The sequence below is a fragment of the Ovis aries genome, chromosome 2, assembly GCF_016772045.2.
Source record: "Ovis aries strain OAR_USU_Benz2616 breed Rambouillet chromosome 2, ARS-UI_Ramb_v3.0, whole genome shotgun sequence".
In the NCBI taxonomy this organism is placed as follows: domain Eukaryota; kingdom Metazoa; phylum Chordata; class Mammalia; order Artiodactyla; family Bovidae; genus Ovis; species Ovis aries.
Window position 1 is genome coordinate 119,939,091 of NC_056055.1, and position 19,181 is coordinate 119,958,271.

General features: G+C 38.4%; 1 protein-coding gene across 2 annotated transcripts in view; it reads right to left on the bottom strand.

The window, feature by feature from the left end:
- The window catches only part of WDR75 (WD repeat domain 75), a 35,552-nt gene that overhangs the window by 8,119 nt on the left and 8,252 nt on the right, over positions 1-19,181 (bottom strand). For both annotated transcript variants that reach the window (XR_006058719.2, XM_004004512.5), the window contains exons 5-14: positions 16,313-16,437; positions 12,769-12,839; positions 9,353-9,472; positions 8,824-8,912; positions 4,736-4,894; positions 3,796-3,855; positions 3,590-3,705; positions 2,239-2,414; positions 949-1,106; positions 298-478 (exon numbers count right to left, since the gene is read on the bottom strand). Coding sequence is in view for 1 of the 2 variants with exons in the window: in XM_004004512.5 (XP_004004561.1) it covers positions 298-478; positions 949-1,106; positions 2,239-2,414; positions 3,590-3,705; positions 3,796-3,855; positions 4,736-4,894; positions 8,824-8,912; positions 9,353-9,472; positions 12,769-12,839; positions 16,313-16,437 (1,255 nt within the window). In the remaining variant the exon portion in view is untranslated. The remainder of the gene's footprint in view (positions 1-297; positions 479-948; positions 1,107-2,238; positions 2,415-3,589; positions 3,706-3,795; positions 3,856-4,735; positions 4,895-8,823; positions 8,913-9,352; positions 9,473-12,768; positions 12,840-16,312; positions 16,438-19,181) is intronic.

Sequence of the window (19,181 nt, forward strand, 5' to 3'; positions counted from 1 at the left end):
TATTAAAAATAATGAAGTTTGAGCGTAACATTGCTTTTATGAAGATGCAGAGAAAGTACACACTGTCTGGATCTACTGAGGCTTATGCATGGCATCTAGTTGTGTAGTACAACCAAGAAAACTAATGCACACGGTTTACAAACACAGCATTTCTTAGCTTCCCAGTATTTTGGTGGCACCACTGACACACAGGATGCCTTTGGAGAAAGCATAAATTATTATTAAAGTTTATGTAGAAAGACTTGTTTGAATTTAAAAAACATCCAGTAGTTTATACTCTCCCAATAATTTACCTACCTTATTTTCCCAGCTCGTTGACAAAAGGTACATTTAAGTTCCCAAGTCTCTGAATCCCATATTGTAACTATTTCTTCAAAACTAACTGCTAGTAATGAGCCATCTTCAGAGAAACAACAGTTAGTTGCTTGGTATTTATGATAACTACCCACAAAGTCACAGGTCCAGCCAACAGCCTTTTCTGTGGAAATATAGAGCATAAAAATAGTATAATGTTAGATAATATTTTAGGGCATTTAGTAGACACACATATTAAAAAACAAGGAAGCAAAAAAACCTTTCTGCCCCCAAATTTAGTTACATATCATTGACTGATATGAAATTTGTATCCCTTCCAAGAGACCTTGGCCTTCCTCTAGTGGAAAAGTAAAGGCAGTAACTGCGAAAGGGAGGAACTTTTTTTTTCAAAACTCTTTCCTCATAGAATGGAGTAATTAGCATACAATTAATCAAGAATGTCATAAAATAAGTAAAGATTTGGGAAAGAAAGATGTAAAATGTTATTTCCCAAATCATTTGAAATTAGGCAATGGTCTACAGAATTATAGTTGAAAAAAATCCTCCCAGAATGGATATGATTTTCATGAGTTAAACATACCAATTCTTAAACTTGTACACTACATATGCATATACTAAATTTAAGCAACTTACTGTATATATCAGAATCATCTGTTAAGATCCACACTTTGAAGTGGCCATCTTTACTTGCTGTAACCAATGTGGAGCTTTCAGATTTTTCTGCATTGCAGAAACAGAGAGCTGTGATGTGGTCCTCATGTGGCATGTTAACCTTTGTATTAAGAACAAACCTAGTAGGAAGGAAACCAATTTATTTTTATACCAGGACAATATGATATACTATCATTGAGTATTAAGAATTCCTTACAAGTTGTACATTTTCCAATAGAATCTTTAAGATTAGGCAACTTATATATTACCACCAGAATGACCAACAATTGAGTGCTCTGTCACTAACAGACAAAAGATGCAAAGAGTTCCAGCACATTACCTCTGGCCTCGGGTAACTTACATTAACACAGATGATTCGTAGTGTCAACTTACTGGTACAGAATGAGTATAAAATAGGGGTCTGTCAAAACATGGCTCTTGAAAGGTTACTACACTAAAATACAGGAAAACTGCAGGACACATATACCTATTTTGAAAAAAAAAAAAGCAAAAAAGGAAATGGCTATAAAGCCCCTCCTGTGGCAAGAAGGTAAAGAAACACTACCTATTTCAAACTGCCCCGGTCAGTATTTAATAAGTTACCCAAACTACCTCCCGAAGTTTGTTTCTGCCTCGACAGAACACTGGTGTGATTGGGAGGAACTCATGCTAGCATGAGAATATATCAGGGCAGTGGTCCTGTCTGGCTGACAGATTTTTTAAAAGTCCAGGTTATGAGAGTGGTATGGAGGGACTGTTTCCTCATCTGTAAAATGCAACAGGCTTATCTTGTGAAGATTCACAAGATAACTGGCACAGAGCACTAAGCCTAGGTCTTGACAAGCAAGGACTTGATAAATAGCTATTACAGCCATACTAACTGAAACTAGTGGGCTCCTTATCTAGTCGAAACTGCACCACACCACACTTCCACCACCTACTACTGTCATTTTTCCCAAAGAAGGTAGTCTAACATCAATAAAAGAGCCAAGGAACAAAGACAGCTGTCCTAATCCTGGATCCGCCTGGAATTAGGTGTGTCCTTGGGGTGTCACTTTTCCATGTCTCCTCATTTATGCAATGAAGTGACGCATAACTTGGAGACACCACTGCTTTCTCAGAGCAGAAAGCTTAAAGGCTTTATTAGAGGAGTAACACTTCCTTCATTTCTCTTAATATAAGTGTATCAAAAAGACCAATAATTGAAACCACAGGCTAGAAAGTCAAATAATTTTCTGCTCTGAAATTAAACAGCTATATAGGTAATCTTACCCTTGTGTTTTCTTATTATACATCCATATTTTCATTTGTAATTCAAGCTCAGTTTCCTTCTCTTGACGTTGTTCCACCGTTGCAAGCCAATTACCATAGCAGCCAAATGCAGCCTTTGTTAGCTCAATTTGGATCAGACCAGAATCATTGATATATTCTTGCTGTATAATATCTAACTGATGGGTTAAAAAAAATCCAAAATTTCTATTAATGTAAATACGTAAATGTTAAAGCAGTCAAGGAATATTAACCACATCACAGATACCTTCTGGAATCTAGAGTAACAAACTTTTAGACAAAAATGAACTAACAATTGCTTATAGTGATCAAAACTGCCATTAAAAAATGAAGCATAAATTCAGTGGTGATAATTTTTCAGCGATCTTGAATTTAAGTAATGATTATGTTCCATTTATAGATCTTAGAACAGAATCTTAGATTACAGTAATGTTTTTCTTTATAGTTTTATATAAAATCTCAAGACTAGAATTCACATCACTAGAAACAAAGAGAGCAGAAATAAAACCTACAATTTTTAAGGAGTGAAAAAAGAACAATACTGTAAACAGATGAGCATTTATAATTTTTTCCTTTATTCTATTTCCTCATCTACATCTAAAAATGTATTCAATGTCTACTATTTCCAGGCATTGTACTAGAAATGTACAAAGATCAGTAAGCTTTCTTCCTTTGAGAGGTTAAAAGGTGTCGGAGGGAAAGAGACAAAGTGTCAGAGAGGCTGTAATAGAAATTTATAAAGGGTACTGCTAAGTCACTTCAGTCCGACTCTGTGCGATCCCACAGACGGCAGCCTACCAGGCTCCGCCATCCCTGGGATTCTCCAGGCAAGAACACTGGAGTGGGTTGCCATTTCCTTCTCCAATCAAGGGTACTGTGAGGCACAAAAGAAAAAGTGGAAAGTCTAAACTGCATTTATTAGGATTACAGAAAGTGTTCCTCTTTAATCTACACTGAAAATTTTATCTTCAGTATGCACATATGACACTGTTTTGCCACAAAACACAGACATGTCTGTGTTGTCAATCCGCATATTCTCATATCCCATCCTTGTGGCAGACAGAGGTATCTACTCAAAGGTAGAGATGTGTCTAACAGTTAATTAGTGTTGTCTGAAACAATAAGAGCCTACACAACAGCCCTGACTGGCTTTTACAGGCAGACTTCATCTGCAACCGTGGCCTCGTTAGGATCATGCTGTAAACAACTGATAATACAATGTTTAAATAACACAGGCACAGCATCTTAAGAAGTCACAAAAGTTACCTGAACCCAGTGGGTGCTATAAAAACTTTCACTAGTTTTAAGATTAGTTAATGCATCAGAATCTTACGTTGTATAACTGTTTATCACTTTGGAGAGAATAAAACTGCAGGTGGCCAGGTTTCCCATTCAAAACCAAAGCTTTAGTTCTTGGGTCAATCATCAAACCAGTAAAGATACTTCTGTCTGCAAAACAAGTGATGAATAGTAGCTGAAATCAGAAAAATATTCACTTTAAAAAATGTACACCATTCCACAGCCAAAGGTCTGCAGTACCTTTCACGAGGCCTTGAATTACTGCGGACGCCTCAAGGTTTCGGTGAATGATTGTTATCTCTGTGGGTAAAAACAAACGGTTAAACATAAATGAGTCAGATTTCAAGGCAAAAAAAAAAAAAAAGGTGAATTTATATTCTTCTGATATATACCAGAATACAGAAGACAACTGAGTTATATTCTTGGGGTGTGATTGGAGAGTTAGGACTATAGTTTGTTATTTAATAGAAAAACTAGGGGTGGGATGAGGGCTTTTCATCCCACCTTTCAGTCCCTGTTGGAACCTCTAAGTTTTCTGCTGTGACTATGACTACACTGAAAATGTTAATTCAGGAACTTATTTGCCCCAAAAGAGATGGTTACAGTTTACTTTGAAATGAATCACTGCACTAATGGGTTGGTCGGCCATGCTCTCTGCTGAGGTGAAACAAGGCAGTGGGCTATGGGATTCACATCTCAGCTGAGTTATAACAGCATGACCAAATGCGCTGGCGGAATCACAAGACGGCCTCCATTTCTGTCAAAATTTCACAGTGAGATAATAGCTCTCACACTGAGACAGTGGTTATACCGAAGGAAAATCTCATAGCATTCTTACAAAAATGCCATTATATTGTAAAAACACAAACGCCCATTTCAAAACCCTTCTTTTATTCCCCTAATCATCCCACATGAAAAAGATCTTTAAATGTAAGTGCCACAACAATAACTGAATACATTTAGCCCTATACTCTCATAAAAACATCTCTGGAAATGTAGGATTCTGGTGGCACCTAAGGGCAAGAAAGGGATGGAGAAAAGATGAGAAATGGAAGAGAAAAATAGGCTGGTTAAATCCTATGCTACTCTTGCTTTGCTGTTTTCCATTCCCTACAGACGCTAGCTGATTTATGACATTACACAAAATCATATTTCCTCACGACAACAAATTCAGCCTTACTGTTATCGGAATGTGAAGTACAGAACAAATCCCCGGCTGGTGACACTGAGATATGTTCAATGGTAGCTCCTAAGCGGGGGAGGAACTCCTTATTCTTCTCTGCTGCCTCACGCCACTCTACGAGGACAGACTCACGGCCACCGCTCAGCAGACTGCTGCCTTCTCATCCACCCAAAGAAATGAAACAGACAGAGAAAAAACAGGAAGATATAATCAGCATTGTGAGTTTTCCTATGTTAGAGAAAAACTTTTTAAAAAAACATGCAAACAAGTGTCTTTATATCTTTTAATAAACTTGCAAGACAAAAGATTTAAAGATCACTGATTCATGGATTTTTTTTCTTTCCAGTAATGTGACTACTTCGTTGCTGACCAATTCTGCCAATAACTAGAAAATCTGGGTAACACAAACATCCTCCAGGCCCAAATGGCTTCACTAGTGAACTTTTCCAAACATTTAAAGAAGAAATAAACCAGTTTTACTCTCTTCCAGGTAACAAAATAAAAGAACACTTCCCAATTTGTTTTGAAGACCAGCATACTTCAGCACCAAAACTAGTACACCATATGAAAAGTGCAAGCCAATTTCTTAACAGGCAAAAACCACCACATGAAAACAGCAAGCTGAATCCAATGATACACTAAAAACACAGGACATCACTGCAGGGTAAAGTATACTGTAGCAATGTGAGGTTATTTTAACATTTGAAAAATAAACCAGTGTAATGAACTCTACTTAGAGAATAACGGAAAAATAAATCATCAGTATTTTATTATAGATGCAGAGAACGTAAATGATATTATTCTAGACCCATAATAGAAACTTAGTAAACAAGTAGTGAGACCTTTAAAATTTCACCAAAACACCTATAGAAAATCTACGAGTAGTTTAGTGGTGAAACACTGAAAACCTTCCCCCTGTGTTGGGAACATCATACCACTTTTATTCAACATTAACCCGAGGACCTAGAGCACTGAAATAAGAAAGGCTTAAAGATCAGAATGAAGTAACAAATTAGATGCTAGCAGGGTGGATGAACCTAGAATCTGTTATAGTTAAGTAAGCCAGAAAGAGAAAAACAAATATAGTATATTAACACGTAAATATGGAATCTAGAACAAGTGATATTGATGAACTTACTTGCAGGGAAGGAAAGGAGATGCAGGTGCAGACACAGAATGGACTTGTGGACACAGTGGGGGAGGGAGAGAGGGATGAACGGAGAAAGTAGCATCAACGTGTGTGCACTCTCGGGTGTGAGACGGACAGCTGGTGAGAAGCTGCCGGGCAGCACAGGGAGCCCGGGGCGGTGCTCTGTGATGGCCTGGAAGCATCGGATGGGGGCAGGGCAGGGGGGCTAGGGACGGCAGGGATGTATGTGCAATTTATTTGCATTGTTGTATGGCAGAAACTAACACAACATAATAAAAATTAAAAAAAAAAAAAGAAATTAACATGTGATACAGTATTATTAACTGAAGTACAGATTTTGTTCACATTTCAAATTTTTATGTTAGTGTCCATTATTTGTTTTCATACCTTATTCAAGACTCTACATTGTATTTAATTGCACTGAGCAGTATCAGCTGCATGCAAAAAATTCTGGTGAATTCTCTTTTCACTTTTATTCTATTACAAATATTTTGTAATTTTCCTTGTTATGGCATCTTAGATATACCCCTCATTCAAAAGTGGACATTTAATTTCCAAATATATGGGATTTTTTAAAGTAGCTCTGCTATTCATTTCTCATTTAAAAGATTCTCTGCAACCACCCTCTGTTTCTCAGTCCTCTAACTTTACTGAGTCTTTCAATGGCTAAGGCAAAGATCTCTCTTGGTAAAGGTCACACTGCACTTGAAGAAAACATGTGGGTTTTTTCAAATATCGTTTGATATTGATCTCTAACATAATTCCACAGTAAAAAGAGAACAGACTCTATAAGATCAATACTTTATGACTATAAAATTTCTGCACCTGGTCTTATGTCTGGATATCTCCTAGTTTAGTCTATGGGAACTTGAATAAAATTTGTATCCTACTGTTGTGCGAAAATTGTATTAATCTTAATTACGTCAAATTGGTTCATAGTGCTTTTCAGGTCTACTATATTCTTGGACTCATCTGTACATTCATTCTAATAATTTCTGTGAGTTTGATATTGAAACTCTAACTAAAAATCTTAATTTATTGACTTAAAACAGACAACTGTAATATATATGGTGAAACGACATGTAACTTTGTTTTGTATTTTCCAGGTCTCCTGTAAATGTGTTACTTTCATAATTGAAAAAACAACAAAAATTAGATGCTTTCACAGACAGCATGACTGGGTTCAAAGCAGAGCCAAAACAGTTTATACAGTTAATATTTACCCTAACTTATAAATAGTTCTAAAAACTGTTTGCACAGACAACTAATTTCTTTCTTCAATTAACTCTTATACACATTCAGGGTCAATTCTAACATTTCACTGACAACCATGTACTATATTACTCCTTGTTTACAAACAGTCATGTGATTTAAAAAAATGACATCAAGAATTCAGCTCTCTATTAGCCAAGATGATCTGCAGTACCTCCTGCACAAAAGCCCTGGGTCACAGCAGAGGCTTCTGGTATTCGTGTTTACTTTCTTTGAGTGCCAACTAATCTAACTATGCCTTCTTCCCTAACCCCACCTGAAAAGGCTGATCCTGAATGTTCCAGGGCTTAAGGATAAGTAAGGCCATCAAAAAAGCTATGACTAATAACTAGCTTGACAGGCGGTGGGCAAGATGGGTAAGGACAACAAAAGAGAAAAGTCACAATGACAACATTTATCAGCTGATCTTGGTTCTGATTTGAGCAGGGGCCACAGCAGAGAGAAACACACTGAGTAGGAAGGGCAGAAGAACCCGCCTTGGGTCAGGAAAGAATAAAGACACTGCCTGAACATCACAGACGCATATATGCAAAACGCCACAAACACCCTCATTTGTACTCTGGGGGCTGGGGTGGGGGCGGGGCTAAAGATAAGACGGCCTAAGTCTTCCATCCCCAGGGTTAACACCCTCTTCATTCTCCTTCTGTTCTCAGTTCCCGTATGTCGAGGCTGGACTCCTGCTGTACTACTCTAAGGGTCCCACCCTTCCAGATACCACTCCCCAACCCCAAAATCAAAAGCACAAATGGGCTGAGGATACCTTCCACTTCCCAAGGCTCCAGTGAGTTAAACCCAAGAAACCCTGTAGGAATCCAGAGCACACAGCACTAAGACTTGTCCTGGCCATCTCTAGGAAGACGTGCAGGAAGAAAATCCACTTTCTCCAGGGACATCAACCCCTGGAGCATCTAGCACCCCCTCCCCTGCATTGTTCAGAACCAGTCAAAATATGACATGATTTTCAGCACACAGGTGTAGGGATGCTAAAGTGACCAAAGACAAAATGTACCCCAAATTTCTATTGCAGGTCATCCTATTTCCAAGGGGGTATTTTTACTCATTACAGCCACTCTCATGCAGCTTAAATGGAACGAAGGACTGAATTAACTTCAAACAGTGAATGTGGCCATCTAATAGGTAAAAAAAAGAAAGTTTTGAACTAGATCTAGGTCCAAATCAAACTTACTAGCCATGTGACCTTTTAAGCAAGTTAGTTGTCAACTATAAAGCTCATTTATGGCATCTGTACAGTGAGAATAAAGGTGCCTATTATTTTTGGAGTCAACGATTAATTGAGATAATGGATGTGAAGCATTAGCAGTCACTTGCTCTTGATAAACTGCGTTAGACTCATGGACAGCAAGGACTTGACAATGTGCACATATATTAAAACAAAAAAGTAATATAATTTAAATAGGTGTGTATTAACAAGAGGCTTTATGAAAGGTGTACACTTTGATACTCTGAAGGGCTCTGAAACCTTAAGCAAATGGTATTGTGCAATAAGCGTTGTGCTAACTGTGCCTAAAACACGGGTAATATGAGCGCTTAAAATTCATCTGGCCCAGGCAATTTTAAGTCTTTCAGACTATATATACAGTGAATTAAAATACTTGGTTCACACATTTCAAAAGTTCATTTTAATGATTAAATCTGCACTTACCTGTCACTGAAAAAGCCAAATCCATAACCAAATCATGATGCCAATGTAAACATGTATATGTGTATTTCTTTTCATCATCAAAATTCCTCCTGTTGGAGAAAACCAAAATTCTTAATTTGGTCAAAGGGGTATGTTTATCAAGCTCACTGGTTTTAATGTGCAAAAAGAACACTTTCTATTTCTAAACCAGTCACTTCTGCAAACAACAAGCCATCACAGTATCCTACTAGTTCAATATTCACTGTTGTTACTCTTTCCATTTTACTTAAAGGCTGACAAAAAGCTCTCTTATAGATAAAAGGCACCTTTTTTACTCCTAGGGCCAAGGGTGGAAATCTTATAATAGTTAAGTCTGTGCAGCAAAGAGTATAGTAATATACGAAAGGGAGGACGCCAGCAAAGCCTCATCTCTACTATTAGCAGCTGCTTTTCGGTTCTGTCCTTCTCCCTGTACCCAGGTACATCCCTGTTCTGCAGGACTAATCCAGAAGAAATAAATGATCATCAAGCTTTGCAAGAGTAAACTGACCAAAGACGAATTTTGCCATCCTTGTGACCAGTTGCTATGCAATCTTCCTTTGGGTGACATGCTACACATGTAAAGTTGTTCCTAGCGTGTTTCTTATTTCTTGATGATGATAAGGTAAACCTAGAAGAAAAAAATTTTACCTTGATTATTAAAGACTTGGTGGGTATGATATAGTTAGGTAAAAGGGAGGTCCATCCTTATCCAGCCAAACTGGTGAGCTCTCAGATGTATTGAACATAAATGTACAATTTTTAAGAAAAACTGTGACCAGGAATCATGAATTGTGCTTTATAAACATTTATTGTTAAACAATATAAACTTTATGTGAATAACATTCTGCCATAATAACTTATCCATGCAAGCCACTGAGAGTGAAGTAAAGAATAGACAGTCCTTTTTGTGGTTTTCTACCTGGCCAAAGTTTGTTAAAATTTCTTGTTTAAGCCAAGTTTTTAGTATTAAGTATGGATAAGCCTAAGAAATTATATCTGAGACAACTGGATAATCTGTTCAAAGATGTCAGGATGCTTATTATACTGCAAAGGAAAACAAATGTTAATCTTAAGGCAGAGTTAAAGAGGACAGCGTCATTTGAAGAGTGACTTCTCATGCTTAGCACTGTGTTGCTGTGTGCTGTGCTCAGTCCTATCTGACTCTGCACAATCCCACAGACTGTAGCCCACCAGGCTCCTCTGTCCATGGGACTTTCCAGACAAGAATACTGGAGTGGGTTGCCACTCCCTTCTCCAGGGAAACTTGCCAATCCAACGATCAAACCCATGTCTCTAGTATCTCTTGCACTGGCAGACAGATTCCTTACCAATGTGCCACCTGAGAAGTCCCATGGTTAGCACTAGCCTCTTTAAATATATTATCTCATTCATCCTTACGACTCTATTCAGTTCAGTTCAGCTGCTCAGTTGTGTCCGACTCTGCGACCCCATGGACTGCAGCACGCCAGGATTCTCTGTCCATCACCAACTCCTGGAGCTTACTCAACTCATGTCCATCGAGTTGGTGATGACATCCAACCAGCTCATCCTTTGTCATCCCCTTCTCCTCCCACATTCAATCTACCCCACCATCAGAGTCTTTTCCAGCGAGTCAGTTCTTCGTATCAGGTAGACAAAGTATTGGAATTTCAGCTTAAGCATCAGTCCTTCCAATGAATATTCAGGACTGACTTACTTCAGGATTGACTGGTTTGATCTCCTTGCAGTCCAAGGGTCTCTCGAGAGTCTTCTCCAACACCACAGTTCAAAAGCATCAATTCTTCAATGCTCAGCTTTCTTTATAGTGCAACTCTCACATCCATACATGACTACTAGAAAAACCATAGCTTTGACTAGACAGACCTTTGTCGGCAAAGTATGTCTCTGCTTTTTAATATGCCGTCTAGACTGGTCACAGCTTTTCATCCAAGGGGTAAGTATCTTTGAATTTCATGGCTGCAGCCAACATCTGCAGTGATTTTAGAGCCCCCCAATATAAAGTCTGTCACTGTTTCCACATCTATTTGCCATGAAGTGATGGGACCAGATGCCACGATCTTTGTTTTCTGAATGTTGAGCTTTAAGCCAACTTTTTCACTCTCCTCTTTCACTTTCATCAAGAAACTTTTTAGTTCCTCTTCACTTTCTGCCATAAGGGTGGTGTCATCTGCATATCTTAAGTTATTGATATTTCTCCCAGCAATCTTGATTCCAGTTTGTGCTTCCTTCAGCCCGGCATTTCACATGATGTACTCTGCATATAAATTAAATAAGCAGGGTGACAATATACAGCCTTGAAGTACTCCTTTCCCTATTTGGAACCACTCTGTTGTTCCACGTCCAGTTCTAACTGTTGCTTCTTGACCCGCATAAAGATTTCTCAGGAGGCAGGTAAGGTGGTCTGGTATTTCTATCTTTTGAAGACTTTTCCACAGTTTGTTGTTACCCACACAGTCAATGGCTTTGGCATAGTCAATAAAGCAGAAGCAAATGTTTTTCTGGAACTCTTGTGCTTTTCTGATGATCCACTGGATGTTGGCAATTTGATCTCTGGTTCCTCTAAATCTAGTTGAAAATCTGGATGTTCATGATCCACGTTCTATTGAAGCCTGGTCTGGAGAATTTTGAGCATCACTTTGCTAGCGTGTGAGATGAGTGTAACTGTGCAGTAGTTTGAACATTCTTTGGCATTGCCTTTCTTTGGGATTGGAATGAAAACTGACCTTTCCCAGTCCTGGGGCCACTGCTGAGTTATCCACATTTGCTGGCATATTGAGTGTAGCACTTTCAAATCTTTTAGGATTTGAAATAGCTCAATTGGAATTCCATCACCTCCACTAGCTTTGTTTGTAGTGATGCTTCCTAAGGCCCACTTGACTTTGCATTCCAGGATGTCTGGCTCTAGGTGAGTGATCACACCATCATGATTATCTGGGTCATGAAGATCTTTTTTGTGTAGTTCTTCTGTGTATTCTTGTCACCTCTTCTTCATATCTTCTGTTTCTGTTAGGTCCATACACTTTCTGTCCTTTATTGTGCCCATTTTTGCATGAAATGTTCCCTTGATATCTCTAATTTTCTTGAAGAGATCTCTAGTTTTTCCCATTCTATTGTTTTCCTCTTATTTCTTTGCATTGATCACTGAGGAAGGCTTTCTTATCTCTCCTTGCTATTCCTTGGAACTCTGCACTCAAATGGATATATCTTTCCTTTTCTCCTTTGCCTCTAGTTTCTCTTTTCTCAGCTATTTGTAAGGTCTCCTCAGAAAACCATTTTGCCGTTTTGCATTTCTTTTTCTTGGGGATGGTCTTGATCACTGACTCCTGTACAATGTCACGAACCTCCATCCATAGTTCTTCAGGCACTCTATCAGATCTAAATCCTTGAATCTGTTTGTCACTTCCACTGTGTAATCATAAGGTAATTTGATTTAGGTCATATCTGAAGAGTCTAGTGGTTTTGCCTACTTTCTTCAACGTAAGTCTGAATTTTGCAACAAGGAGTTCATGATCTGCATTTAATGGTATCATCCCCATTTAAAACGTATGTTAATCTGAAGTACAAGGAGGTTCAATGAACTAATTTGAATCATGTTAAGCCCAGATATCCGAAAGCCTACATTCATTTCTCCTGCCATAAAATGAATGAGGATCATCTAGAAAAGACTTTGGAAACCACATCCCAATTCTGACAGCAGAAATCTATGTGTGGATGGGGTTTTAGGGAGACAAGCTCCCTAGGATTTTGTGGGTAATAATTTTGACTCACTGTGGATTAAAAATTCTACCTTTATATCTTGTGGTTTCATAATTTTAATATGGTAGAGAAATAGCATTGGGTCACAGGATGAATAAAATTAAGATAAATACAATTACAATGAACTCTTGAGTAAATAAAATAAGGCTATCAAAACGGAATTCTTACCTTGTTGTTGTTTTCTTTTTGAAAAAATAAACAGACAAGTAGAAGTCCCGTACTGCAGCAACATACTCCCCCTGGTATTGCAAAGAGAAGATAACATTCATAAAGACAGTTAACACCCTTTAAAAAGAAATATTCTCATCACAATAGTTAACAAAGCAACAAAATTGTTTTGCTGATTGAGTATATTAATATGAAACAATATATTACAGTTTAACAATGGAAAGGATGTGCAGCTGCTTAGTTGAATCTTTGTGACCCCCATGGACTGTAGCCCACCAGGCTCCTCTGTCCACGGGGATTCTCCAGGCAGGAATATTGGAGTGGGTTGCCATGCTCTCTTCCAGGGGATCTTTCCAACCCAGGTCTCCCACACTGCAGGCAGATTCTTTAACATCTAAGCCACCAGAGAAGCCCAAGAATATTGGAGCGAGTAGCCTATCCCTTTTCCAGGGGAACTTCCCGACCCAGGAATTAAACTGGGGTCTCCTGTGTTGCAGGTGGATTCTTTACCAGCATGATTATTGTATGGAAAGGATACTCCCATTTTTATAATAATCAGAAAATTAAAGAGGAATGTAGATCCTATATCCTAAAACTAGACTCTCAAACTTTAAGTATAATGATTAAAGCTTTTTTCTATTATGGCATAATTTATCAACAAAAAAGTGCAATGTCTAACATGCCTATAACCACGTAACCATCACCACAATCAAGATTCAGGACATTTTCTTTGCCTCAGGAGTGCTCATTTGTTCTTTATTCCAGTCAATCCCCAATGCCTCTAGCCCTGCCAGCTATCACCATAGCTTACCTCTCAGCCTGTTCTATAACAGAATGGTAAATATTAGGTTGGTGCAAAAGTAACTGTGGTTTTGTATTGCTGAACTTTGCCATTTGATATTGGAATACATTCTTAAATAAATGTGGTTATGTTATACACCATTTTGATGCATATTTCTCACTTTATGTTTTTTGCTAATGACTTATTGCTTGCTGTTTATACTTATTTTTAGACTATAGAAATGGTATTAGACGAAAAGCAAATTTATGTGATTCTCTTATTTGAGTTCAAAAAGGATCATAAAGCAGCAGAGACAACTCACAACATCAACTACACGTCTGGCCCAGGAACGACTGCGGAATGTACAGCGCAGCGGTTGTTAAAGAAGTTTTGCAAAGAAGACGAGAGCCTGGAAGATGAGGAGGGTAGTAGCTGGCCGTTGGAAGCTGACAATGACCAACTGGCAGCCATCATCAAAGCTGATCCTCCTACAACTACATGAGACGTTGCCAAAGAACTCAACGTCAACCATTCCGTGGTCGTTTGGCATTTGAAGCAAACTGGGAAAGGTGAAAAAGGTCAATGAGTAGGTGTCTCAAGAGCTGACCAAAAAGGGGGAAAAAAAAAAAAAAAAATATATATATATATATATATATATATATATATACTTTTTATTCTATGCAATAACAATGAACCATTTCTCGATCTGTGACATATGAGGAAAAGTGGATTGTATACGACAACCAGCAATGACCAGCTCTATGGGTAGACTGAGAAGATCCAAAGCACTTCCCAAAGCCAAACTTGCATCAAAAAAAGATCGTGGCCACTGTTTGATGGTCTCCTGCTTGTCTGAGTCACTACAGCTTTCTGAATCCTGGTGAAACCATTACATTTGAGGAGTATGCTCAGCAAGTTGATGAGATGCAGTGAAAACTGCAACGACTGCAGTCAGCACTGGTCAACAGAAAGCGCACAATTCTTCCCCAAGACAATGCCTGACTGCACATCACACAAACAACACTTCAAAAAATGAATGATTTAGGCTATCAAGTTTTGCCTCATCTATTATATTTCACCTGACCTCTTGCCAACCAACTACCACTTCTTCTGGCATCTCAACAACTTTTTGCAGGGAAAATGCTCTATAACCAGGATGCAGAAAATGCTTTCTAAGAGTCTGATGAATCCTGAAGCATGGATTTTTATGATACAGAAATAAGCAAACTTATTTCTCATTGGAAAAAATGTCTTGATTGCAATGGTCCCTGTTTTGACTAATAAAGATGTGTTTCATGTGTATAGCTGTGGTGGATTCATGTTGATGTATGGCAAAACCAATACAATATTGTAAAGTAATTAACCTCCAATTAAAATAAATTTATATTTTAGAAAATTAAAAAAGGGGAAAAAAACAAAGATGTGTTTCAGCCTAATTATAATGATTTAAAATTCATGGTCTGAAACCACAATTACTTTTGCACCAATCTAATACATTACAATGGTAGCTCCATATCACCTGAGATTCACCCTTGCTCTTATATGTATCATTAGTTCCTTTTTATTGTGAAGCAGCAACCAGTGAATGCATATGTATTACAAATCATTTACTCCCTTACTGACGCACACTTTCTCGTACACGTCATTTTGTGGCCATGCTTTCATGTTGCTACCTATAAGCAGAACTGCTGGGTCACAGTAAAGGCACATGTTTAACTTTACCCCATATTTAGCCACCACTCAGTACCACACAGCAGCAGCAGCAGCTCAGACAGTAAAGCGTCTGCCTGCAATGCAGGAGACCCGGGTTTGATCCCTGGGTCGGGAAGATCCCCTGGAGAAGGAAATGGCAGCCCGCTCCAGTATTCTTGCCTGGAGAATCCCATGGACTGTGGAGCCTGGTAGGTTACCGTCCATGGGGTCGCAAAGAGTCGGACACGACTGAGAGACTTCACTTTCACTTTTAGTACCGTCACTATCTGTTCTAGTGGACGTGAAGTAGTATCTCATTGTGCTTTTAATTTGTATTTAACTGATGACTATGATGCTGAAGAGTAATGACGTTTATGTTTTCTCTAAGAAATTAACCCTTTTTAGAACAAAGCCAAAATAATGTTACAAAACTTAAGACTAAAGAAACACGCCGTCACAATGATATCTAGGGGCTTTCTATGGTACTTGATTTGATAGCTGAATAAATTATTGTATGAACATCATACAGTTACTGTTTCAGATAAAAATTTAAGTATACACTGCTGCAGTGCTAAATGAAGAAAAAAAAGATAAAAGCCCTCAGATAATTATTCAGTTTGGGAAGTTATTTTATACATATTTAAGCAAAAGTCTAGAAAAAGATTCCTCAAATATTATCGCTTGTGAGATTTCATTTCTTTACTTTTCTGTAAAGGCATATTATTTATAGACATGGAGGTCATATTTTCAAAAGACATGTATCTATAATCAAAGAATTTAAGTGGTTTTACGTGGTATAGGCTAAGAAGTACAGAAAATATGTCAAACCATTGATTTTTCTGAACAATTACAGAGTTTATAAGGGCAGTAAGACAATATACAAAATAAGAACGGCCCTAAAAAATCTATACTGCAGATGTATGCTAAAGCTGCAAGACAGTTTTTTAGCTGCTAACAAAGGCACTGTAACTCAAGGCAATATTAACTGACTGTAACATAAAGTACTCAGAGGAAAGATTGCAGGAGAGAGATTTTATGTGCACAAAAGAAAACCAACAAAGCAAATTTTACCTCATTTCCAAAGGCAATGCACTTGGGTGACTGGTTTACGTAATCCAAAACGAAGGAGAGCTCCTTAGCTTCTATTTCCTGACTTGATGATTTTGGTAGTTTCACTGAAGCCAGCTGAAAGACATCTAGCCAAAGGCAGCTATATTAATAGAAAGCTTCTCCAGAGAAAAACATGTGTGTTTGTTCATATAAGACCGTTTATCAGAACTCCGGAGTTCACTTGATGCCCAGATCATAATTCTAGGCTATCTGAAAAAGCTGTACTCTTCATTTGAATATACAGGTTTTAACAGAAGTCTAATCTCACAACTCATTTATGTATACACACAAGCATCATATAGGTAGAAACAGGAAACAGTTTCTTTTACTGGTGCATTTTGCTTTCCAAAGTGCTGAGGTGAGCTTTAAAATGGAGACAGAACATGACATACTGGTGAAATGAGCAGCCACAAGCAACAAATCATCTGAGAACTTTCAGAAATGCTATGGACTTGCCACACATACATAGGATAAACCTTTTCTGTAAACCGGCACGCTTTTCTCTTTGCATTCTGTTAAAATAGCTTCTCCTTAAACAGGAAACAGTTATATTTCACTGCACTATTTCTTCCTTATCCTCTACCAGGGAAGCCCCCGAGACTTTACAATGAATACAAAATTCTGTAATGCACTGATCTACTATTTTTTTCTGTTTTCCAGTCTTTCTTACAGCCTTTTCAGTATCTCAAACTGTAGATACCTAAGTCCTAAAAATGTATTTTCTTTTCTAACGTGAAGTCTTCCCCAACACTGCCCACTTCAACTGAGGAATCATGCGGTGAGTATGGGGAGTGGCTACCAAACTACAGTGATGAGCAAAGCCACCTAGGAAGATACCAAAAATGCTCATTCCTAGACCAAATCTCAGACCCAGTGAGTCGGGGTTTAGAAACATTAATTTTTTAATACGCATACAGATTAAGAATTAAGAGAGACATTAAGATGCAGAAGGAAATGGCACCCCACTCCAGTATTCTTGCCTGGAGAATCCCATGGACGGAGGAACCTGGTGGGCTGCAGTCCATGGGGTCACAAGTGTGGGACACGACTGAGTGACTAAACAACAACAACAGACATTAAGAATTCACACATTTATGTACAGGCAGAACCTAAATACCGAAAAGTGCTATTTTAAACAGTCACCATATAAGGCAACAATCATTTTAAGAAATATACTGCCATTTCCAGGACATTTTTTGAAATGTCCCTTAAAGACAGTTTATGCTCTTGAGAACTCTATATGCAGGTCAGGAAGCAATAGTTAGAACTGGACATGGAACAAGAGGTTGGTTCCAAATAGGAAAAGGAGTATGTCAAGGCTGAATATTGTCACCCTGCTTATTTAACTTATATGCAGAGTACATCATGAGAAACGCTGGGCTGGAAGAAGCATAAGCTGAAATCAAGATTGCCAGGAGAAATATCAATAACCTCAGATATGCAGATGACATCACCCTTATGGTAGAAAGAGGAACTAAAAAGCCTCTTGATGAAAGTGAAAGAGGAGAGTGAAAAAGTTGGCTTAAAGTTCAGCATTCAGAAAACAAAGATCATGGCATCCAGTCCCATCACTTCATGGGAAATAGATGGGGAAACAGGGGAAACAGTGTCAGACTTTATTTTTGGGGGCTCCAAAATCACTGCAGATGGTGATTGCAGCTATGAAATTAAAAGACACTTATTCCTTGGAAGGAAAGTTATGATCAACCTAGATAGCATATTGAAAAGCAGAGACATTACTTTGTCAACAAAGGTCCATCTAGTCAAGGCTATGGTTTTTCCAGTAGTCATGTATGGATGTGAGAGTTGGACTATAAAGAAAGCTGAGCATAGGAGAATTGATGCTTTTGAACTGTGGTGTTGGAAAAGACTCTTGGGAGTCCCTTGGACTGCAAGGAGATCCAACCAGTCCATCCTAAAGGAAATCAGTCCTGGGTGTTCATTGGAAGGAACGATGTTGAAGCTGAAACTCCAGTACTTTGGCCACCTCATGCAAAGATTTGACTCAATGGAAAAGACTCTGATGCTGGGAGGGATTGGGGGCAGGAGGAGAAGGGGACGACCGAGGATGAGATGGCTGGATGGCATCACGGACTCGATGGACGTGAGTCTGAGTGAACTCCGGGAGTTGGCGATGGACAGGGAGGCCTGGCGTGCTGCGATTCATGGGGTCGCAAAGAGTCGGACACGACTGAGCGACTGAACTGAACTGATGGGTCACATAAGAAAACTCATAGCTTTTTATTCTTTCATGTCACATTTCTGATAGATAAAAACATTACTCCTTAACACGGTTGTTACCAAATGACTTCTAGCTGAAAACGATTTCACTTTCACAGTTGTGACTATTCTCAAGTTACTTAAAGTTCATGACATTAGCAATCTGCAAACTGTTTCAACAAAAGAAACGACCCCCCTCCCAAATCCCCCAAATCTAACTACCAACACCCCCCCAAAAACAAACCAAAAATCTCCCCAAAATTTCCAAACCACCCCCACCATGGAAAGGATTACTTAGTTAATGGGTTGTGAGCCAATCTAGCTGACCACCCAGTTACAAATTTAAAGCTGCTCTGTACTTTGTATTCTGAATGCAACTCTATTTTTAGGAGGATAAACACAGGTTGCACTGGGATTCTTAAAGTCTGAGATTAGAAAAATGCTTTGGATATATTCTTCATATTAATGCTGGGGTATTAAACTTACTGCTAAAGGATAATTACTTGTAACCACTGAAGATATTCTAGATTTCCTAGAATACTCTGAAACATGGCAATTTGAGTGAATAATGTTCCAATGATAAAAAAATATATAAAAATAATTTAGCCAC